Source organism: Leuresthes tenuis, unplaced genomic scaffold (genome assembly GCF_036924035.1).
Source record: "Leuresthes tenuis unplaced genomic scaffold, fLeuTen1.0.hap1 SCAF_13, whole genome shotgun sequence".
Classification (NCBI taxonomy): Eukaryota; Metazoa; Chordata; class Actinopteri; order Atheriniformes; family Atherinopsidae; genus Leuresthes; species Leuresthes tenuis.
This window is the reverse complement of record NW_027325367.1, coordinates 14,494,628-14,518,520: the sequence shown is the minus strand read 5'-3', so window position 1 is coordinate 14,518,520 and position 23,893 is coordinate 14,494,628. Positions and strand designations below refer to the sequence as shown.

At 40.4% G+C, this 23,893-nt stretch overlaps 1 protein-coding gene across 1 annotated transcript; it reads right to left on the bottom strand.

Annotated features, from left to right (window-relative positions):
• Nucleotides 1-17,562: 17,562 nt before the first annotated feature.
• naga (N-acetylgalactosaminidase, alpha) lies at nt 17,563-23,767 on the bottom strand. Its single transcript, XM_072362199.1, has 9 exons — nt 23,622-23,767; nt 23,053-23,213; nt 22,547-22,683; nt 21,977-22,188; nt 21,807-21,901; nt 21,483-21,644; nt 21,072-21,269; nt 20,810-20,950; nt 17,563-19,484 (listed from the first exon to the last, which is right to left on the bottom strand). The coding sequence occupies exons 2-9, from the start codon at nt 23,209-23,211 to the stop codon at nt 19,284-19,286; spliced, it is 1,305 nt and encodes a 434-aa protein (XP_072218300.1). The 5' UTR covers nt 23,212-23,213; nt 23,622-23,767; the 3' UTR covers nt 17,563-19,283.
• Nucleotides 23,768-23,893: the final 126 nt, after the last annotated feature.

The window sequence follows — 23,893 nt, the reverse complement described above, 5'->3', positions numbered from 1 at the left end:
CAAATGCAAACCACAGCAGACAAACAGGTGCTGGCTAAGCCAGGTTCTCATCACAAGATTTTAAGCTTATCTTCCTCGAGCCAAAATTTTGAACAAGTTCAGAGACAAATCTGTCATAAACTCCTCAGGCGTGAATGCAGTCAAAATATGATTTGTGAGGCTCACTGACACATTGCAGACATAGAGACTCCAGGGTCTATGAGATGGGGTCGTAGACTCTGTAGCACAAGAATTGTGGTGCATGACACAAGTGGCAGAATCCCACGGGAGTGGAGGAGGAATACAGCAAACAAACATGAAACACAGCTGAATGCAGGGTTAAGAAACAACAATCTTCTCAGACTCAGGAGGCTGAACAGAATTTGGCTGAAAATTGAATGTCACCCGTGCCTCTTTGAACTCAGGACTGCTCACCGACCAGTGCAGGCTTAGTCCTGCAGAACGCTCTGTCAGGATGTGCTCCAGCCTTGAACATACCATCCATGGAGTCTTAGTCTGCGCCAAAACTTTGTCAGTAAATCATATCATCTCATGTTCATGTGATGAAGAGTCTTCTGAATGACCTTAGTAAAACCTGTTAGAGCCAGGACAACCTGTCTTCCCCAGTAACCCAAGAAACCCTTGTTTCTTATCCTTTGGCTGGTTAGCACAGTGAAATATTTCCACCCAGCCCTGTAATTTCATCTAGACCCAAGTGAGAGAAATATCCAAGAAATATCACAGATTTAAGCATGACCGTGTCTGTGCTGTCTGTTTACTGGCTAACTCAGGTTTGTCTGGCAGGCTCAAGCTCAAGGACAGACTGATAAGAGTACACACACAGATACACCCACACATTTTGAAGACAAAATTAAATATTTATCAAATTCAGGGAAAAGTTTAAAAGGAATTAAACATGGCCTCTGGCAGAAGAGTGCATAAGTGTCAGAAAAGAATGTTCTTTCCTATATGCTGTATATGATACCTATAGGACCTTCAGCAGGCATTTTCAGTGCTAATAAGCCCCCCCATGTCAGGTGCTGTGACTGTAACCAATCAATCAGCAGGAAGGTGAGCTCCTAAGGGATATCACCTCGTGCAGTATATGGACACCCAAGATGAATAATGCTCAGTCTGGGAAACATGAAGGTCAATAGCCTAATTTGAACTCTTTGAAGATAGTAAAGCAATGAAAGCCTGCAGGAGGAGGAAAGGCAGGAGGGATAAACCGGAGCTCATTGAGTTCATCTCTACCCCACATTACATTTCCTTCTTTCTCCAACCTACTATCTGTCCTTTCCCTTCTCACTCTCAGACCTCCCGTTCCTCCCACCCCCCCCCCCCCCCCCCCCCCACCCCCCCCACTAAGTGTATCTCATTTTAGCATTGACTTTCTGTAAGCCAAGAGCCACTGTCACCAGATCCTCTGGTCCTGTAGAGTTCTGAGGAATGGCATGTGTTCCCAACTGGCACTTTAACACACACCCGACCACACAACTACAAACAAGGCGCTTTCAGGAGGGGTGTGGTGGGCTGGGCTATAGGTCGCAGCTCACCGGTTATAAATCGCATCACACTGAAACATTGGATGCATGGCAAGGCACTTTATTGGGGTATGTAGGAGGTTGAATTTGCTCACTGGTTCATCTGTAATGCTTAACCTTTGTAACATTTTTTTCTTTTGCAACTACATATTTCACAGTTCCAATGCTTCTGCACAAAGATACTGTGAATGTCACATCTCATGTTTCAGAAGAAAATGGCACTCAGAGAGGCAGACGTTTCTTGGCAGGGATGTTAGCTTCAACCCACACCAACCACCAACAGCTTCTGTGGGATCTACATACATGGTTGTGACTTTGAGCATGTCTATAATATAAGTCTTTGATGAGACTGTCTACAGTATACCCAGAGTGCAATTAAAGTATCTTTGCTGTGCAATATGCACACTTCAATGCTCACACTTAAGTTTGAATCCTCACAATCGTGAAAATAAAGGAGGCAATTTTTAGCCCCAGCCCCATGAGTGAGGGGCAAAGAATGTGAGTGAGAGTGGCGGCAGTAACAGGGAAAGCACATCAAAAGGTTAAAGTAAACACGGATACAAGAGCAGGAACTTTAAAAATTATTTGACACCTCAGCTCTGGTTTTACATATCCTTTTTCCTCCTCTTTTGTCTTTGTGATTCACTAAAAATATTTTCGGCTGAGTCACCTCATCTTTTATCATCTAAAACACTTCCTGCCAGTTAGGTGTTCTCTTTTTAGCAGTTTCCTTTTGTTCTGTCATTGATTTTTTTTTTTGTTGTTGTTCAGTGTAGCCGTAACTTAATTTATCCATCCCTCCCCCGCTTTCAGTCTAAACTCTATTTTTTCCTCTGTGTCCACTGCTCTTCTGTCTACCACTTTCCATTTAGTCAGCACCTCATTTATGAAGTCAAAATTGTCAGTTATCGTATGATGTATCACAACATTTACTTGATAGACTGGTACAAAGTTGTCTAGAGACTTTCGTTGTTCCCAGACTACTCAGTTTCACATCATGATGTGAAACAGAATATGTTTTTTCTCTTTTATTGACTGCTCTTTTCTTTTATTTATCTTACTTATTGGAAGCACATCACATAACTGTTAAGTTTTCATCTCTTTGCAGGAAAACAACATATTTTCTCTCAGGAAGGAGAAAAGGATGGTGTTGGTGTTGATCAAGTGCAAAACTTCCCCAAAGTAGACTGGGGTTCACGCCCCATCTGTTACTACTATGTTTCTTTGAATTTGTCACAACGGGTTGGTTAGCTGTGGTGGAGGTAGACTGAGGACCCGGATGCAGATATTTTAAAGTAAATTTTTGATTCATTAAAAAGGAACACAAGGCGCAGCTGAATACAAAAAGATTAACTATGACAAGAAAACAAAACTTGGCTATGACTGTGAAAAAGATCATTAACAAGACAAACATGAATGACAGTGAGGATTTCGCACTGAACATGAAGGAACCTGGAAACTAAATACTGAGGGGAGGTGATTGGTGATGGAGTGCAGCTGAGAACGAAGCAGGTGACGTGGATGAACCTAATGATGGGGCAAGAGTGACTGGGGAAAAAACAATGGTAAAACTAATGACTTAATATAAACCTAAAACATGAAAAAAACCTAAAGCCATAACAGAAAAATCAAAAACACAAAACCCGAGATGTGACAGAATTGTTGTTTTACTATTGCCTGATCATTTTTTTTGTTTGTTTGTTTAATTCCTTTGCCCATCTTTACCTGTGAGAGTCTCTCAAAGGTGCTAGTGACCCGTTTCCAATTAATTTATTTAGTTGCAACATGTTCCTCCAGTTGTGGCTTTTCGTTCATATTTACTTTTCCAGCCTTTTGTTTTGGTCGTGATGTTGCCATCAAATTCAAATTTCAATGAAAAAAATCACACTTTTAGCATTCCATTTGTTTTCTGTGTTGTTTAGTGAATAAAATAATGGCTTATGAGATTTGCAAATCATTGCATTCTATATTTACTGACATTTTACAAGCATTTTACAACTATGCCATGTTTTTAAACACCCACTTTACATCATCATCTTACCATTGTCAGTCTGTCCATATAGTCTTGATGACAGTTGGACATTTATCTCCCATCACGACTGGGTTCAAATGCTTCCCGCAGAGCTCCCTGCATGATTGTAAGACTCATATCTTTCATAATCTTCTCTTGGTGAGGCAGAAGGAAAGGAGCGGTTCAAAAAGAAAGACAGGGCAATTGTGGCAGTGAAAATGGAATGAGAACATGGGAGCCAGTTCTTAGAAAGACTCTTGCATAATTCCCCCTCCTTATACTGACTTTATGTCACACTCAAAAATCCCTTCATATAAGCATAGATGTATATATAAATAATGTACAGTTAGAATAGATCTTAAAGCTTGAGGAGAACATTGCAGTAATGAATGCTAGGGATTCCTTCTACCCTCCAACCACATCCCCAAAAACCCTCTCTCTTATGCAGACACTGGTACTGCCAGGCAGAAACAAAGATATGCAAACTCACACACATACGCTGACGCACATACATATACAGAGGTAACCCAGTAATTAGAGGTACAGTAATTGTGACTTAGCATTGTAAACTGGCAGTGCAGTGTTGCCAGGGATGGTTTGTTGACTCTAGGATTATGACAGGGAACCTAAATGGTATGTGTTTATCTACATTCTGCAGCGGTGAGAGCTGCCGTCTAAAATATCCACCAGGTTCTCGGTAATGGAGTTGGCTCAAGCTGTAAAGTTTCAACAATCATCCTCATCGCTGGCATAATCTCTGATCCATTACTAATGTAGGACAGAAATATTGGGTAAAAAAGTGAAATCATATTTTGCTGATGAGTTACATTTGAAAGCAGTTTGTCTTTTTAATGCTGGCCTTCAGCGTTTATCTTCAGCAATTAAGGCTGGGTCTGGTTAGTGAAAAATTTCATGAAACACTGTGGAGAAAGATGTCGACAGCATTACGTTTTCAAGTCAAGAGCTGGTCCACATTAAATTTAAGGATTAAGACTTGTTTTTACAATAGGAAAGGATACAGTATGTGGAAGTTCATTTGAAGAAACTAATAGCCAAGATTAAAGCCAGCACTAGATGTCTCACATGAAGGACAAGTAGTGAAACTACAGCCTGTCCTAACAAGTACTCTTTCATGTTTTTTTGTTTTTTAAATTACATACCACTATGCAGAGATTCAGGAAGCACAACTTAAATAGATTAAATGCGGTGGCTTGCATCAGCCTTTACAGCTTCACAGACAGAGGAGAAAACTGTTCTGTGGTCTGACAAATCCAAATTTGAAATTCTTTTGAAAACCATGAAACATCTAGACTAAAGAGGAGATTAACTATCTGAAATCAATTCAAAACCCTGCATCCATTGGTGCATTAGTGCCAATGGAACTGGCAATTGCCATTTCTGGAGAGGCAACTGAAGCTCAAAAGTATATACATGTTTTAAAGCAACACGTGCTCCCATCCAGATGAAATGTTTTTCATGGAAGGCCGCACATATTTCAGCAAGATGATGCTAAACCACATACAGCATCTATTACAACAGCATGGGTTTGTCATATACAGTGATGTGCATGAACATGTTGAAATGAGCGTGTTCGTGACCCTCCCTGAAGTTTAAACTGAACAACATGAAGTAAGCGCAGCTCTTTTTTCCACACTGATCTACGTTCTTGTCAACAGTGAAGCTGTCGTGCAGAATGTTGTCTTCACACAGCATAAAGTCAGTGGAGAACACCTGTAATGTAAGCTTGTCATTTTTTTAACCTTGGTGCGGACAGCTGTCTTTATCTGTGTTCTGCACGGCCTCTGAGCATTATTTTATCTGCTGTTATGCTCCAACATTTGATTTTGTTACACAGCTGCTGTCCTCACTTTTCTAGTTTCTTTCAGGTGTGTGGTAAGTCGGTGTTTATGGATGTTTTGAGGGTTTTTTTAATGTAATTCTGCTATTAACTATGAGATTTTTGACACTGGCCCTTTGCTGGCCAAAATTATATTGTCTTTTTTTTTTTCACAGATTGATTTTGAATACCTTGATGGTCATTAATAAAAAAAAATAAAGATTAATTCAGAGATGCATGCATATACTCGGATGCTCCCACATGGTGCCCACATTCTACCACTTCACAACACTCCAAATTCACCATATAAGGAGGAGAATTCAGAGGCAGTCATAAAAAATACAAAAAAACAACTGAGAAATAAACAACTAGTTTATTTTGGGACCATGAGCTTAGTTCAGAATTTCAAATGGTGAACTATGAACATGAACTGATTCACCTTTCATCTGTGTAAACTGAACTATGAACTAGTTCTTGTAAAGTGTGCATACCACTGATCCTATATCAGACAAGAATGGGGCAACATTCTTCTCCCAAAGGTCCGGCACATGGTTTCCTCAGTTCACAGACACCTATGAATGGTTGTTAAAACAAGAGGACATACTACACAGTGCTGTGCTTTCTTTTGTTTTGGACAGGTTGCTGCCATCAAATTCACAATGAGCTAACATTTTCCTGAAATAATAGAATGTCTCACTTTTAACATTTGATTTGTTTTGAATGTTTTGTTATGGATGAAATACAGTTTTACAAGATCTGCAAATCTTAGTTTCCTCAACATCACAAGTTGTTTGGGGTTGTAGATGATTTCTCTTTTTATGATGTAACCATTCACTGAAAGTAACTGGCAAAAACTATTTGGATTAATCCAAAATTCTTCAAGGCATTCATTGCATATTATCTATTTCACGATAATACAAATAAGTACACACTGAATTTGTTGATTAATGTTATATTTATTTATTTAGATATACAATTTCAGAAGATTTGAAAAAAAAACACAAATTCTGTTTATGTAAATAAAATAAGTTTCATTTTGAGATCCATAAGGTAAATTTTCTATCTGTAAATTGGAGCTCTGAAAGTACCTTTCAAGGCAATTTTCTACAAAATAGAAATATTCATAGCTAAATTTAACATTTCATGTATAAAACCTAACATGCTTTATTTATTAGCTACTTACATAACATGCTGACTTATGTTTTTTAATGTCGTTTGACAATTATGTCTGTTTTATGAGGTGATAAGAAAAGATATCAAGAAATAGTAGAACCATAAAAACCTTCGACTTTAATATTTCAGCGGTTGTCACAAGATTTTTTGATCCGGTCTTGATCCAGTGATCAACTTTCTGTTCTGAACATTTAGGCAAATTGCTGCTTTTTTGATGGATAAGACCTCATTTGCACTTTTAAAGATGACACAAAAAAAACATGTGATATAACAAAAAAATTGCACATAATAATGTATTCATGAAATGCATGAATGTAAGTAATAATGTAACCAAATAATAATAAGTGATTCATTGCAACACTGAAAAAAGTTTGACCTTTTTCAACTCTAGAGATTTCTCTAAATGAGGAATCATTAACCACTTTTGCCTAAAGGGAAAGACACAACAAAAGCTGCTTTGTTTAATCGCTTTTATCTTGTACGGAGTGGATATCTTCATAAGCTTGCCTATTGCCCCACAACCTGTATGACCGTGACATCTTTCCTCTCTCGGATGATAGCTTTACATTGTCCAAACATTGTATAAGTTGTTCATTTGACTCTGTTTAGCTATCGATCACTATAAGTGATCGTGTCACTGAAGCTATCTCTCTATCTTGACATCACTTGATTACCACTGCCGAGGATCTTTTGAATCTTTACTTGATGAAGTAAGACTTTTTCTTAAAAAAAAACAAAAACAATTCCAAAACGAAACATTCAAAGTTTCCAGATGATTTATGGTGAGGGCTGGGTGGTGTTACTATATTTATGTGGTTTGAAAACAGCAGGACCACAGTTCTTGTGAGGTCTGACAACCCTGTGGGGTAAAATATCTGACCCCTTGAATTTAGATATCTGTTTGAGGGAAGAACTTAGATTTAGGGTTAAAATTAGGTTGAGGTTGGCTTTAGGCATTCATTTGTAATGAATATGTTAAAGGAGTGCATTAATGCACTTAAGGCAATGCCTAGTCCCCAAAAAGATAAGAAAACAAGGATAAGTGTGTGTGTGTGTGTTAAGAGTTGTTAGGGACAGGTGGTTCTAATGACAAAGTCAAATATTTGACACAATGTAATTGCAAAGTTAGTCTTGTGACTTTACACCGTCATATTTTCCATAGGTGTTGAAAACAAGGCTTTTGTTCCATCCAGCTAAATGGTCTTAAACTAGGCACACACATTTAAATAAACCAGATGCACACATGCAGGTGTGTGTTCAAACCGTGCCAGTGGCAGCAGATAAAAGCAGAACCTTTCATATTTTCCGTCTTTTTCTCTCAGCACCCTGTCTTTAGGATTCCCACGCACAACCACAATAAATCCTTCCACAACAATATTTCCATTCTTGCCCCCACAAATCACAGTCATCAAAGTCGCACATTTCCAAAAGCCATTATTCTTTTTTTTTTTTTATGCATTCAAAACTCAAATTCCCATGTCCCGTTTTCCATTCCATTCACTAAATGGCAGATCAGGAGATTTCTTTTCTTTTTTTTTTCTCTGGGTCCCACTCTAAAATAAACAATGGCCGCTTTTCACGACTTAAAAGTGTCCTAGGGGGTGAGAATGAGTTGTTCGGTGGCACAAAATATCAAGGTGAGAGATTAGGGCTTATCAGAGATTTCCATTCAGAAAAAATGTTTCTCCCTGCAGCTGCTGCTGGACTGAACAAGGACCAGTGGACTTGGAATGGGTGTCCATGTGTTGCAACATGGTCAGAGAGTCAACCACAGGTGATTTATTGACTCTTAGAATGAATACTATGGTCTGCACATGTTATCCTCTGGTTCTTTAAATCACTGCCTTTCATTTCTGCCCTCTGCCACTCTTCCCTTTTGTGTTTGTGTGTTTGACCTAATGTACCCTCTGACCAGAGAGCCAAATTACAGGAGCGCACTAACTTTCCAGGGAAAAATAAGATCGCATACCAGCATTCTCTTTTTAATCACCCATGTTTTTGGCTGTGGACAAAGAAAATTGAAGGAAAAGTATCTCAAAAGAGTGGCGAACTTTAGCAGGAAGGATTGTGTTTGCAATCTGATTCATGAGTGCAGCTAGGGCATTGGCGACTATGACAAGGTCACAGCTATAACTGATGTCACTCCAAATGCCAGTCATTCATGAAGGCGGGAGTCATTCAGTCACAGGACATGTGGCTTCGTGAGTTTCTGGGGGGAACCATCTGAGTTAGTTGAGTGTAGATCCCCCCGATTATTGCTAGGTAATACCCTACCACCCCCTAGTGGCCATGGGTCAAATGCAAATTACCTCTGAAGTTGCTTTAATGTACTGACCCAGTTAATTGGACTTTGTCAATTTGGATCAAATATAAGCATTTTAAAGAGCTTTTATGGAAATTAGAGTTCTAAATCTAACGGTAGTCCTCCCACTGCTGCCCTCATTTTGTTGTCCTGAAATGAGGTTGAGGTGAGGAAATAATTGAACAATGTACCAGAGTGCAACAGATAACGCGTTACAATCTTACAAATTATTCATCACCGTGCTTTCACCTTTCCAAAGTGCTAGAGGAGAGGAAAGATTGTCTGGAGATAGAGTTAGTTTGACTGTGTACCTGGTTGACATGGTGCTACCATGAGTCATTTACAATGCTGTACGTGACAAGTTTCACACATAGCTGTGACTTGACCCAAAATTTCTCCTACATTGTGACACAGAGAGGGGGATTTTTGCATCACCGCTTTGACAAGTAGTCCTTTTCTTCACGACACACAAAGCCTCAACTGTGCTCATAATGGAGTGAAAGAACAGCTGCTCTCACGTCTGCTCCAAGTCTGTGAGCCACGCTGACTGCTGCAGAAGGGCCCGCGCTGCAGGTGGCGGCGAGCCCCCCCCTTCCCTCCCCCGGTGTGGACGTGGGTACCGCAGCACAGGTGCCGCAGTGCAGGTGCATATCAACCCTGTACAGCCAGAAGGACTCTGGCCCTGCTGTGCCAGTACAGCAGGCGCTTTCTCCACCCGAACTCAGTAGCGTTGCAAGTAAGTGATTAGGACAAAGATTAAGGCTGCATCTTTCCTTTACTTAGTCTCTCCGCCAGGTAGGATGTTAATTAATAACACCTGCCGATTACATGTTCTTCTGCTGACCTGCAGAATACAAATATTTTACATCACTATTATTAGTCCGCATATAGTCTTGCACAACAGGTGAGTAAGACCGTATCCACACAAAGAGACAAAAGTACACACACCACACACACATTCATGTCAGCTCCATTAGACTAAACTGTGCTGAGTCTCCAGAGTTAATGTTTAGACGCATTATGCTTCTGAGATACACGCAGCAGGCGGCGGGGGTGCTGGGCTGAAGGTCAGCCCCACATGTCCTGTGTGATCTTTTCAAGTCAACAGTGAGCCAGTTGACACGGATTTGAAGACTAGGGGTGGGACGGGTGGCTCATCAGGGCTGTACAGCCTTAACAGCTGACTAATAGCCCACATGTGCTGTTGTGTGATCTTTTCAAACCAACAGCAATCCAAATGACATTAAAGTCATACCAGATGACTGAGTCAATAACAGAGAGAGGCTGATTTAGACTGCCAGTATAGGCTGGGATTCATCCAAGGTATTTTTGAGCAGTTGCCACGTAGAGTAAAGAAGTCATATTGATATAAAGACAAAGTATCAACAATTTAATCCAACTCATGCTGGCTTGAATGTTTCCAGCTAGAGCAAAGGGGGGACCAGGGTCATGTTGGACTTAAGCTTGGCCACCCCAAACAGCCAATAGTAAAGTCCATCATGGGGTTGAACCCCCACCCTTCAGCCCCAGTTTTCCAAGTGTTACAGTGAGGGAGATGTGAGTGGTGCAAACATTGCTTGCTTTTCGTTTTTTCATACCAACCTTGAAATGTATGAATAAAATTTTTTTTTTTAAGATATTACAATTTGTAAATGAAGAATCTACTTATTTTTGTTTATTAGCAAAGTATTAGCTAAGTTTATTAGCAAAGCCATAGATTTATTAATGCTCCTGTGCAGACCAAAGCCAGCAAGAATAAATTATTTAATAGCTTTGAAAATAAATGCTACTTGCTGCTGAAAAAGTCATGTATGTGTTCTCTATGTACTTTAAACGTAAAAAAATCTCTCTACTTTTACCAAAAAAGACACCGCTTCTGATCTCATTCGATCAATCCAGGGTCACATCAATCAGCTGCATTCAAAATGGCAGCGTGCCTGTGTATGGAATTTAAAAGAAAATAACACCCTTTAGCGATCCGTCACACAGGAAAAAACAATGATGAGCCAAAGGTTTTTTGTATCACCTCAGTAAAGGCAATACTCTCAGCCTATAAAAAATGTATTGGCAACGCCACTGCTTAATTAGAAAGTTCTGTAACACAAGGGTTCATTAACAGTGGCTTGACTAGGAAAATCTGTTTTAGTCTGTTTCTGTTTTGTGTAAAATCTGTTTTTATTTACTTTTCCTAAGTCACAGCATAAGGTTTATATCCTAATTTTTATGACAAAAAATGGTAAAAGGGAGATCTGTAAATCTACACATTTACTTCAAGTTTTAGTGTAAACGTATTTCTATTTTTCTTTTTACCAAGAACTGGACTTTATTTTAAGCTTTAACATTATTTTGTTGGATAACTTGACAGTAATTATATTTGTTTTAACACGAGGCTGTTTTTACATGTACACTGCAAAAAATTAAATGTGAACAATTCTATTCATTGTTAGTTACAGCTTTACGTTGCAAATGTCGAGAGTCGAGCAGACCTGACTTTGAGCCGACACTGACACTTCCCTAATAAAGTTCCAATAATCTCCAAATGAGACCTGGTGTGAAAAGAAGAGGTGCTTGACTGGAGAATTTATAGCTAGCAATTGTATAGTATGGTAATATGCTATAATGCAAGCCTTTATGTCAGACATTGTAAGTCATTGCCAGGCTAGAAACAGACCATCCCAACAGATCCATGGCAATTTCTGGAGATTTCAACCACTTCTTTCTCTCTACTACAATTCCAAATTTTCAAAAGTTTGTGAAGTGCTCCACCAGAGAAAATAGAAGTTGGATTTATTCTATGCAAATGTAGGAAAGGCATAAGGCGCTGTTGCCTGTCCTCCGTAAGGAAAATCCGACCACAGTCTGGCAACCTGTGACCATATGAACTTTAAAGAAGTAGTCTCTGGAGGCTGAACATACTCTGCAGGGGTGCTTTGAGGCCACAGACTAGAATGCACTCTGTGAGTCACATGAAGATGACATCAATGCCATGACTGAAAATGTGACAGGCTACACCTCTGTAACTTCTGTGTGGAGAGTATCATCCCTTCAAGGGCAGTGAGATGCTTCCCCAGTAACAACGCCTGGATCCAGTGATTCATATAGTATCTTTTCATTTCAGTTATTTCACTCTACACATAGAACAAAACATTCAGGGTGATGGTAATGTCATCAGTTTAGCAGGTACTGCATGCTGTTCAAATTTTAATCTTTGATAATAAAAGTGTCAGAAGACTGCAGTCACTCAGATACATTGTGCAGGGTCATTTCATATATTTATCAAGTTTCAGATTGTCAAGATATTTAGCTAAAAACAAAACCGTCAACCTCATGGCGGTGCAACAGAATAAGGATTTGGCTCCTGGGAACAGTTTCCACTCTAAATTTCAGTTGTTAAAACGTATCACTTAAATTCACAAGCATTAACTCTGTGGGTGACTAAAGAAAAGTCATGGCATCAACAAAACTCTAAGGATTTGACTGAGGGGACTTCTCTCGTGTTAGTATGGATAATAATATAGCAAACCAGCCATTGTGCTTTAGCGTCTCACATTGCAAAAAGGAGCAGATGTCACGTTATCTGGATTTCACTGGTGTAAATTGAATTATGGCTGCAAACCTATGACCTTCTTATGGCTTCCTTGGGATACCTTTACATGGACAGACACACTTAATCACAGTGCTACTGTACGAACAAGCAACAGACCGACAGTCCAGCAGGAGGAGATGGCCTTTCTAAGAGAACATCTGAAAGAAAAGAGATGACAATCATGAAGGCCAATGAGCCAAAGAATCCAGCTGTAAAAAAAAAGCGAAAGACCAAATGATGACAGACACAAACAAAAATAGGACAGAAAATAGTGCACATGGATAAAGGTTATGGGAGGCATTGTTGACCGATCATGCCTCTCATTGGCAGTCCCTTCACAGGTTTCTTTTTTGCAAACTAATCCCATCAAGTTTCTACAGCATCATGCTGCGTTTTTTTATAGGGCTCTACCCTCAAATAGACCCATTATCAGAGGCAGGTCAAACAGCTTCGTGTTACCTAACAAATTGTTTCTGTGCAAATGCTTATCAAATATCTACTGGAGAGCTGACAAGCCTCTTATAAGCTAACCCTCGTCACAAACACACATGCACGCCCACAAAACATTTGCCAGAAATTTCACCTGCTCTTTGCAGTTCCCCAACTCTTTTTCCTTGAAACCAGCTTGGGACAAATCCTGCTGCTGTATTGGTTGTGCTCTGCTCCAGCCAGAGAAACCAAAGATGAGGTTTTGTTCTGCTGCCCAGAGAGGCATCAGTATCTGACAAGGAAACCTCAGACAGGGAATACAGTGAGGGGAATGGAATGACCACACACACACTTCAACATTTACTGTATTTCTGCAGGAGAGTGGCTGTATTCAGAGTTGCCTGTGTGGTCCAGGGCATGGATGACTTGTCTATGTCAGGATCTATGGTGAAATGCACAGAAGGGAAAGAATATGAGACGTTCAGTGTGTGCAAAGTCAAAAGGGAAGATATAGAGTTAAAGGGAAAGAATGAGATCATGACACAGTGCGAGTCTGTGTGACTGTGTATAAGAGAGAGAGAGCAGCACTGGCTGTGGTGTCTGACTTTGACCCACACAGGCTGCCAGTAGGAAGGCAGCTGACATATTGGCCAGTCTCCAAGCGAACTCAACGCCTCGGCAACGTGCTGCTTGCCTCGTACACAGCAGCGTCGTGGAAAAGATTAGCAGGCGCGTCTGTTTTACTGAGTCAACAGCAGCCACTGGTGGACAACTCCAGACATTCATTCATAAAAATACGTCGACAGATGTGGTGCACCTAAAGTTTAGGAATTACAAGCATGGAAGTCTGCAAGCGTAAAACTCCAGTGAAGCATGGATGAATCTGCAACTGTGTCCTCTTTCGAGAATACACATAACAGGTTATGTACATACATGGTGCCTCTGGCTGTACATGTCCTGCAAATACACTAAAAACTATACGCACACATTCTCACTCCAGCTGAAATAACAGTGTCTCCAAACAGCCAGCAGGACATTCTCTGCTATAGCAGTGATTAAATGCAGAACAGGACAGAACAACCTCCACCAGGCAGCTGGAGTCTGAGCCCATGTCAATTAAATGCCCCAGTTCTTTTGGATTAAAGGAGGGGCTAGATCAAACAGTGAGTCTGCAGCAAGCACACTGTCCTGTGCTTCATGGGTCATAGAGTCCAAAAGAGGAGAAGTGTGTGTAATGTAACCAATGTGGCCGGAGGAAGTGGTGTCTGGTCATTGCCGGACAAATGAGTAAGTAAAAGCAGGAGAGAAAAACGTCATGGTGGAGCTGTCACAGAGAAGTTCCCGTTAAGTAATACCTCCAAGATTTTCCATGTTTGCTTAAAAAAAGAAAAGAAAAGTGGTGTCTCGTCTACACTGGAAGAAATCTTCACAGACGGGAAATGAGAAATCAATGATTCATGTAGGCGAACCATTACCTAACTTAGGTAATGTGCAAGAGAAGAAAGCGTGATGGCCTGTGCTTTTGGTCTCACCAGCATTAATGGAACAGCTGCTTAAAGCAATAAAATAGCATACCATTCACATGGTTTTGTACTTTGCCCACTTAAAATGATTCAGCAGAGTGTAAAAGTTGCAGCTTTTTGTATTTTGTGGCAGTTGAACTACCGCATCACAATTTCAGCTTTTTTTTTTCATTATCATTATTACTTTATGATATTTATTTGCTGTAAGTTTTCAGACAACAAAAATTACTTAAAGTTTCATATTCCCTAGTGTCCATTTAGCATATTGCATTTCATCTCTATGGGGCACTACAAATGTGACATGTTTCTGACAGCTGGCTACTACTTATTCCACAAGCTTTTAAAGTCTGTGGGGCGGGAGGGATTATTTTACGCATAACTGCTGTGTGACAAATGCTTCCTTCATTGGAATCTATCATCAATTCTGAAGAGTTTCACTAAATTTTTTTTTTCTTAAGAAAAAAGCAACATTTATCATCTTCTCCACGAGTTGCATGTTTGGAGTATTTATTCAAATATACAATACAAAGGAGTGCAGTAAAAGAGACAAAAATATGACCTTCTGTCGTCTTTTCCTAAACACTCTGCCTAAACCTCCTTGAAAAATGTCCTAAGTGTGAAGAAAGATGGCAGGAGAAATTTGTAGAACTTAAAAGACAAAACTGGGAAAAGACAACCAGACCTTAATAAGAATCTGACCACACTCATGCTAGCTGTGATGTGGGGGTGTTGTAGTGAAATTACAGCTGATCCCGAAGCATTCCACAAAAAAAAAACACTTTATGCACTTTTTGTGTCATTGAGCCTAAATGATATATATTAGTATGATAAGATATCAAATAAAATAGCGCAAGGTTGTGAATTAATAAAGAGAAGGAAAAATCCACAAAAGTGCATGGCATATGTTGTTATCATCAACAACCCCGTCCCCCCCGTCCTCATTAATCTACATGAATCCCAATTAGCGAGATAGATAATGTGGCCACAGTGAATTGTGGGATTGAATAATTTCTTGTTCTTTTACTACGAATGGTCCAATGTTCCCGTGCTAATGGAGATAAAAAAGAGAAGAAAAAAAAGGAAACACTGAAGCTCCTTTCCTTAGAATTTAGAGAATTCAACCAGCTCTTATCATAGCTGCTACTTGGATACATCAGGGTCACTTCACTCTGCTAGAAACTTTCTTTAGCAAAAAAAAAAAAACAAAAAAAAAAGAATCAGCCGCACCCAGGGTCTGGTTTGAGATCCAAGTTCTCCTTGCCAGGAACATAAAAGATTTATGCATGTCATATGTTTTCAAAAGCTCATTGAGGTCAACAAATCCTTCCAGCCTGCTTGGTCTCCAATCTTTGCAGCTTGCAACTACATTTATAATCTTGACAATGTGCTAATTAGTTTGTGAAAAAAAACAAAAAAACTAGCTCATTTGTAAATGAATAAGGAAGCTGATGGAAAGTCAAGAATATATTGTGTTATTATATTGTTCTCCCAGTGAACAGAGTAATGAGTAGGACCCAATCAAACATACAGCTTGCTATAGAGTGACAGCCTCTTCTAAATTTCAGTATCTGAGCTATAATTCTCAGTTGCCTCTTGTATTCTTTGTGTGCCTGCAGGATAATCATAGGAGCATATTTTATGCAGACGGATGAGACTATAGTGGACAACACCTTTCTGCATCGGTGATGTCATGAATCAGCTGCCATCCAAGGAGACTGGCAGCGTCAGATGATGATGTCAGCAGCATGAAGCAGGTGCACAGAGACAATGTCTGTGTCTCCGCATGCAAAAAAAAAAGTGTGCTTACACAGTGCTTTTCTATAGGTTGTAGTTGCAAAACCACAAATGTAAATGCTTGACACTTGGGCTCGGTTTACTCACTTTTTACGGTACCTGCCCCTCAGGGGGTTAGAGTATGGGGCCTCCTTCGAGACCATGCATATATTCTGACCTATATGCAAAGTCCTGTCTGCATCTCACTCGCCCCCGTGCAGCAATTAGTCATCAAAAACCCCTTTATCCGTGTTGGATTTCAGAGGCGCGAGGCAGTGAGTGTGACTAGCAGCGTGACAAAACCGAGTGCGATGGCTGAAGGAGGCGGGGGGGGGGAAATCAAGAGAACTGAATCGGGCGTATTGGTGCGGCACAAAGACGAGAATGGCAACTGCGCCTCTCTGCAGCTGTGGGCCTACGTGAGCATCGGCAGGAACGCTCTCCTCATCTCACCACCCCTCCCTTACCCGCTCGCTTGCTCTCTCTCATCTCTTCCAGTCCGCCCCCCCCTTTTCCCTCATTTGCACCTTCAAATAGACTTTTGAGGCCCCCCCCCCCCCCCCCCCTCCCAAGCCCTCCCTCCTTTCCCCAAATCCTTCTTGCACTGTTCTCTCATTATCTCGGTCATAACTCCCTCACTTCTCTGCCACATCTTGTTGCCAAACGATGTGGACTTAGACAGGGAGAGATGTGTTGTGTTGGGCCAGCCAACGGATATCTGAGCCGACTGAATGTGGAAGAAAAGAAGGCAAAGATCTTGTTTCCCACATGCACGCACAGACAACCTGGCCTGAAATGACCGACAAGGGATACGCAAGTGTGGACGTCACTAACACCGAGTTAACTCATCTTTACCCACGTGCGTTAGCATGCATACCACTGCATACACTCACATGACTACTCCAGAATCTTAAGAGTGGAGGCAAACACTGAGCTTTAAGGCCAAGGTCAGAGGTGATACGCACAAGACTGAGCAAAATGAGAAGAGTGGGAGGAAGAAAATGAGAGAAGGGAGGAGAGATGATGAGAGGACGAAACGAATACAATGAATATTTAGGAGATGAATCAAGGACAGAAAACAGTATAAAAAGAGTTTATACATTGTAGTACATGTGTAAAATAAGGAGATGTGATGTCAGAGGAGAGCAAATCACAATAGAGAGATAAAGGATCAAGCTGAATAGGCCGATTGTCTTTGTGCTTTTGAGCAGGTGCATTTTTTGGCAGTGGATGGGACTGAAAGGCCCCTAGTGTCATCCATACAGACTAAAGAGCGGTGCTGACCTCTACTGGCTCAATATGAATGTGTGAAAAGTAAACAAAAAGCATGCATATTCAAGTTCTGAGTGCTGGACACGAATATATACAGAGGCTTTGGCAAACAGGTCTGAACACCAAGAAAAGGCATTGTCAAGGGAATTTATTGAATTGCTACCTCACAGTGATGGTTCAAGCATGAATGCTTCTCTCTGAATAAAGAAACAGCCACAGACTCCCACTACAAGTGCATACTAAATAGAATCTTCCCTGTGTTTTTGTTGGTTGAATGCCTCTTACAAACAAACATTTCTAATCATGTCATGTGCAAAAACATTATGGGTTTTGCATTAAAAAAAAAAAATCATTCTAAACACAGTTCAAGAGGCATCATGTCACTAATCGATTAATCTGATCATCAGTAAGCCAGTCATTTCCTTCTATTTGAATGTAGAGAGAAAATAGTTTTATTCCACAAAAGCTAAGAAATAATGCAGCATTTTGATTGCAATGACTAAATAAAAAAGATACACAAGTCGCTTGAGAGAGAACACTTAAGGTTACTTAATGACCCTCTATAATTTTTTTTTTAAATCCTGTTTCAGGTTCATAGAACTTGAATTGAAACCATTTAAGTCACATCCTAATGAACTAACTAATGTGAAAAAGCAGCACTTTGCTGCTGTGCACTACCTTAATGTTTGTAAGAACACCATTTTCCTCAACGGTCCTGAGATGAGCTTCCATTGGCAGGTTTGTGGGATAAGGCCACTCGAGTAAAGAATGCTTTAATGGCACTGCTCATGTATCTAATCGCTGTAACCAGAAAAGTTCTGAAAACTTTACAGTCATCACCATTAAAAAAAAAAAAAAACTTTAAAACACAGACAGACCGATAGTAACGTCTTAAAGTAAAGCAATCCCTTTCTCACCAACAGAAACTTAAAATAACACATTTGTTAAAAAAGTAACTTTGATTTTTTTTCCCTAATTGTAAAACATAATATGTAGCTCCTGAAGTTTCATGGTAATACATTCAAATTTCTATTTCTAATTAACTGCACTTGGATTAAGATTCAAATCCATTTTACAGAGAATAAACAGTGCAGCGTGCAGCTGAATGAGGAATCAATGTTTTTATTCAACTGTCCAGGTTTAACACCAATTTTAATCAATCAATGAAGTTTTAAAGACAGACAAAATTATATTAAATTCACCAATTTAATATAATTTAATCTGACATTACTTAAATTGTTCCTTCACATTGAGTTTTATGTAATAAAATTGAATGGATATCTGATATCTATGTTCTTAAGTAAAACTTTATTTAATACATAATCATACATTATCTTGTCGCGCAAGTGTTAACTGATAATGAAAAAAATTATTAATTTAGAGGATCATTCCTTAGAAAATATTTAATCATTGCGTACTACCTTTGAAAACAAAAAAATAAGATAGAAAATCTTTCCTGAGCAATGTCCACATCTGTGACAAAGTGAGACGATTTTATTACTGTGAATTTAAAATCATTCAGAGATGAAAACAGCAGCAGCAGCGGTGGCATTTCACCCTTCTTCACAACCCAGCATACGATTCAATTTCCTTAAAAGAAACATTCCCGTAAGAGGCTGTTCTTACTGGGGGGGGCTACTAATTCAAAGTGCTGACTCAGCTTTGCAAATCACAGCCGAAATATTAAAATAAGCTCTTGTACCCTGATCACATTCAGTCATAGAAACTATTTTAGACAAGGAATAAATCATTCCAAACAGCTGTGACTCGATTTAAGGTAATTTCTTAATTTTGAGGAGGCTGAAGAAAAAAAAGAGGAATAAAAACAATCAAGTGACTGAAATAAGATAAAGTTCAGAGGAATCCATGAGGAAGGGCATTTTCCTCAGCATCATACGCAGGTCCGATGAGTTTGCCACCGCTATAGAACTGGCGGAGGCCCAGTTTGCCCGGTGCAGAGACATACCACATGACCACGCCGGTGGGGTTCACCGACACAACAAAATCAGTGGAGTCTTTCAGCGTGGCAGTTTTCTCAGTGAAGACATCATAGATCTACAAAAAAAAAAAAAAAAAGCAGAAAGAAAATAGAAGATATTCGCTGCAGCAAACTGAAAGATCAAGACTGATTTTATTAGTTGTTGTTGGTATCAGTGTATTGACGGTTCAAAAGCAACGATGTTATTTACTAAATACGTCCCTGATATAGTCAAATAAAAAAAAAATTTAAAATTTTAAATCTAGTTTATTGGGTTGTCTTGTTCAAACTTTTTCAAGTGAGACAAGAAAAATCCACAACCACACAACTGCCTTACAAAAATAATGCTCATGGAGGCTGGCGACTGACAAAGAGCAACTACTGTAATAGAGTAGAACTGAATAGAAAAATACTTTATTCATCCCCCAGTGGGGGAAATTCAAACATAAAACAACACAGGGATGTTCCAAAGTAAGTTTATGACTAGGACACCCTCTGTTGCAGGTCAATGACTGATTTTGTAATTGTATCATCAGCTCTAAACCATATTTCTTGGACACTTGGGTGAAGAGCAGAGCCGAGCTGTCAGCAATCTCCTTGCCTGGTGGTGAGCAGTAACAGGTGGCAGGGAAGGAAGCTGGACACGGTCTCCAGCCCAAGCATCTCATGAGAGTGTGCTGGGAATGTTTGGCAGAGATCCAAGTAAAGCATATCCTGAACTCCCATCTCTGGCAGAGCTTCTCCAATATCCAATGGAGGCTGGGGACAAATGGATTTCTAGTACAGAGACGACTGTGTAGTCGTGCAGCTGTAAGCTGGCTGATGCTTCTCTTGACAGCAATCCCTGAACTCGGTGTTGGACACCTGAGGTGAAAAGGCCCATAAGCTGAACAACTACTTGGACAGCTTTTGGGTCAAAGGGTTTGGTGAGGTTATGGTACATGACTTTCGGTGTGCCTCGTAGAAATTCTAGCAAAACATCAGACTGCTAAGACAAAGGAAGGTGTGGTTCACCTACTCTGTTTACAGTGGGGATGGAACACTGTTACTCTCGACTGGGGAATTAGTTTGCCAGCGGACAACTAGCTCAGTAGCAAAAGAGGGAGTCAGAGTAAAGTCCCTTCTCTTCCGTTTTAATACGACCCAGTTTAGGTGGTTTGCATAATTAGGACGAGAAAAAAAAAGTTACATACCAGTCATTTTTAGATGCATTTCTACTGCATTTAAAAAGCAACAGCTAATATAAAAAGATAGAAAATCATTCATGAATAGATCAAACATCAAGTATTCTTTGCCCAAAATGTGCAACAAGCATACGTGGCTAAATTCTGTGTCTCAGAATCAGGGAAAGACGAGTGGATTAGAGAGGATACTTTAAATTTAAATGCCTGTAAATATATACCTTGTAGCTGCCTGTGGTGTATTTAAGCTGGTGGAGAGAAGTCTTGTAGCGATAGGGCATGTCGTTACGACGGCTGAAGAATACCAGTGCACTGGCATTGTTTGACAAGGGGCGCCAGAAAACCTCAATACCGCTCTTCTCCTGGCAGAAAGAAAGCAATTAGAACATGAGAAAAATGACACAAAAGCGAAAAACACTTTCCAGTACGAATTCCGACATTTTCATCTCAGTGTGTGGCAAGACGCAGCTAGTGGTGCGTCACCTTTACGATGCGTCTTCCCTGGATGCCCAGGGCATCTTGATTGATGCCAATGGCCACTTTGTTCTGCAGGATGAACCGAGCACCGCTGCTAAGAGTGCGCAGGTCATTGGACATGAAAAGAGGAGCAGCCATGATTGCCCACAAGGCCATCTGAGTGCGAGACTGGTCCATGCTGAGGCCAAAGTCACCGATAACCAGCTGAGGAGGGCAAAATTACTTCATTAAGGCAGGTGAAACAAAATGGATACATTTATCCTAAGATAAGCTTTAAGTTTAATAGACTTTAAGTTGTGAATTTCCTGTTTCAAAATGGGTTCCAGTATTCCCAGGAATTAAGCCTCCTGGAAAAGACAATGAATTGGACAGTGAATATGTGAAAATTTGGACAATTTTAATCTCAGTGGCACAAACCATATCAGGGTCGTTCCACTTTCCAGGTCCTGCTACAGATGCCAGGATGTCCTGGTTTTCAAAAAACCAGTCAACAATGTTGAGCACGCTGCCCCAAGAGTCCTGGATGTCGCCGTAGTTGCGCCACAGGTTGCAGATCTCACCCAGCTGAGTGTAATTTACCTGAAAACATCAATAATTAACAGCGTGAAAACACTGAACCAGCGAAACAAAAACTGGACCTCAAGTATTAAAACATAGCATCATCCACACCAGTATTAATTCTTTTAGTGACACAAAATAGGAGCCAAATCTTCAGGTGAATAATGAATTTGCTGAGTATACCTTTGGTGGCAGACCACCCTGGTAGGCAGGCCAGCTGCAGGAGTAGCCCATGGGGCGACCCGTGGCATTTAAAGCCTTTGACATGAGAGGGTAACCTGAAAACGCAGTGAAAGGTCAGATCAGCGACCCTTCAGAAACCACAACAGAAAGCTAACCTCCAGTGCTCTTACCTTGCTCTTGCTCTGTGGCATTAGAGTAACAGCCATCAAATTTAACCATATCCACCTCCCAGTCAGCAAATGTCTGAGCGTCTATTTGGATCTTGTCCAGCGGGGTGCCGGGGTAGCCACCACAGGTGTGTGTGCCCATGTCTCCATAGATGCCCAGTTTGAGACCCCTGTCATGCAGGTAGCGCGCCAGCTTTTTGATTCCTCCTGGAAACCTGAGAGGGTTCACCGTCATAAATATACTCAAGTCTGAGCAACAGTTTTAGAATTGGAGGTTTTTCTATGTTACGAATGTTTTTTGAAACAGTAAGCATTTGTTAAAAAACAGTTTTCAATGCAGTTTGTCTTGGTTATAATCACTATAAAGCTTCTTACTGTGTGAGCAGTTTGCTTCATCCACTCATGGTCACTTTCAAGTGAATCTAAATGTTATTTTTAATCCCACAGTTAAAATAAGACACCTACAACGGCGCTGCTGACTAATGTGTTTTGTTACGTCATATGGCCGTCCCAGACTAGCATTTCCACTGAGGAACCAAAACTTCCACAGTACGTGCACAGCCCATACTGTACCTCTTGGGGTCAGGCTGCAGCCGTCCCTGCTTGTCTCGCTCCATAGAGGACCAGCAGTCATCTATGTTCACGTAGACATAGCCAAGTTCCCTCCAGCCATCTTCAAAGAGTCTGTCTGCCATGTCGATGAACAGATTCTCACTGGGAGAAGGACAGCAGAGGTTCACAATTATCTGTATTACATCTATCATTTGTGATAATATAATGAGCTGGGTGTATAATGTGTTGGGTGCGTCATTTATTTTGAGGTTGCCGCTTGTGCGGTGCACAGTATTTAGATTTTTTTAAAGAAAAAATTGTTGATCCTGAGTAATAAAGAATTAATATGATCTCTATGAAACCCATTCTACACCATTATTGTTATATAGGGTACAAGCTAAAGGTCTGCACACACATATCCATTCATTTTCAAAGAGCAGTTGTGTTCCAAGTTTTAACTGTTTCTGTACCCCCCCAACTTCTTTTTTACATGGGATCACAGTGTATGATGTGCACATGATGGTAACATGCCTGATGCAGTTCTTGGGGTCATTGTCACAGTCAATGTCACAGCGGTATCGCTCCCACGCCAACCACCCCATGGGAGGGGTCCTCATCAGTCCATTGTCGAGGGCAAAAGTGGTCACATAGAGCAGAGAGGAAAAAACGAGCACACCTAAATGCATCCCTGTGGAGGACATATGATAAGGATTTTCATTTGGTAAATAACAGACACCTCTAACCTGCATAGTGGCATGTGACTGGGTGTGACTGAACTGCAACTGCAACCAACTGACACCTTCCTTTGTGCGGTTTTATACAGTCACCTGATTTACTCGGAACTCTGCTTCATGTATACGAGACAAAGCGTTAACAACACAACTGATCTCATAGCTGTGGAAATCTTCACAGTATCTTCTTTTGAAATACTAATGCTATTTCCTGTCATCTAACTGCAGCTTTTCGGACCATTCACGGGAACTAATTTATAAAAAAAAATAATAACTCATTTAAACTCACAACTAATTTTAAAAAAGCTAAAAAAAAAAAAAGGGGTGCTAATGCAATGTTGGACACAATGAAATAATTAACTTACTGAACTGCGAAGACGGCTCAAAAGCACCGACTGGAAAGAGTTTGAGTTTCCTGAAGCCTGAGTCCGTCCTGCACAGCAGCGACTGAATTGAATGATATTTACACTCGTCCAGGAGCTGCTTTCGGGAAAGAAAACTAAGAGTGGCTCCTGTGATAAAGGAAGTGGCAGTCACGTGACACGGGGAGTGTCAGCTGACTAAAAATCAGGAAACAGGAGAGGAGTTATGTTATTATTTCATATCAGTGGCTTTTCCGCAGTCTGTCTGTAAAAAA

Excerpts from the sequence above, each read along its gene's own strand:
- naga (XM_072362199.1), bottom strand. The coding sequence starts at position 23,211 with ATGCATTTAGGTGTGCTCGTTTTTTCCTCTCTGCTCTATGTGACCACT. Across the intron at positions 20,951-21,071 it reads AGGGAAGACGCATCGTAAAG|GAGAAGAGCGGTATTGAGGT; the intron begins GTGACGCACCAC and ends TCTTTCTGCCAG. Across the intron at positions 19,485-20,809 it reads ACACCACAGGCAGCTACAAG|ATCTATGATGTCTTCACTGA; the intron begins GTATATATTTAC and ends TTTTTTTTGTAG.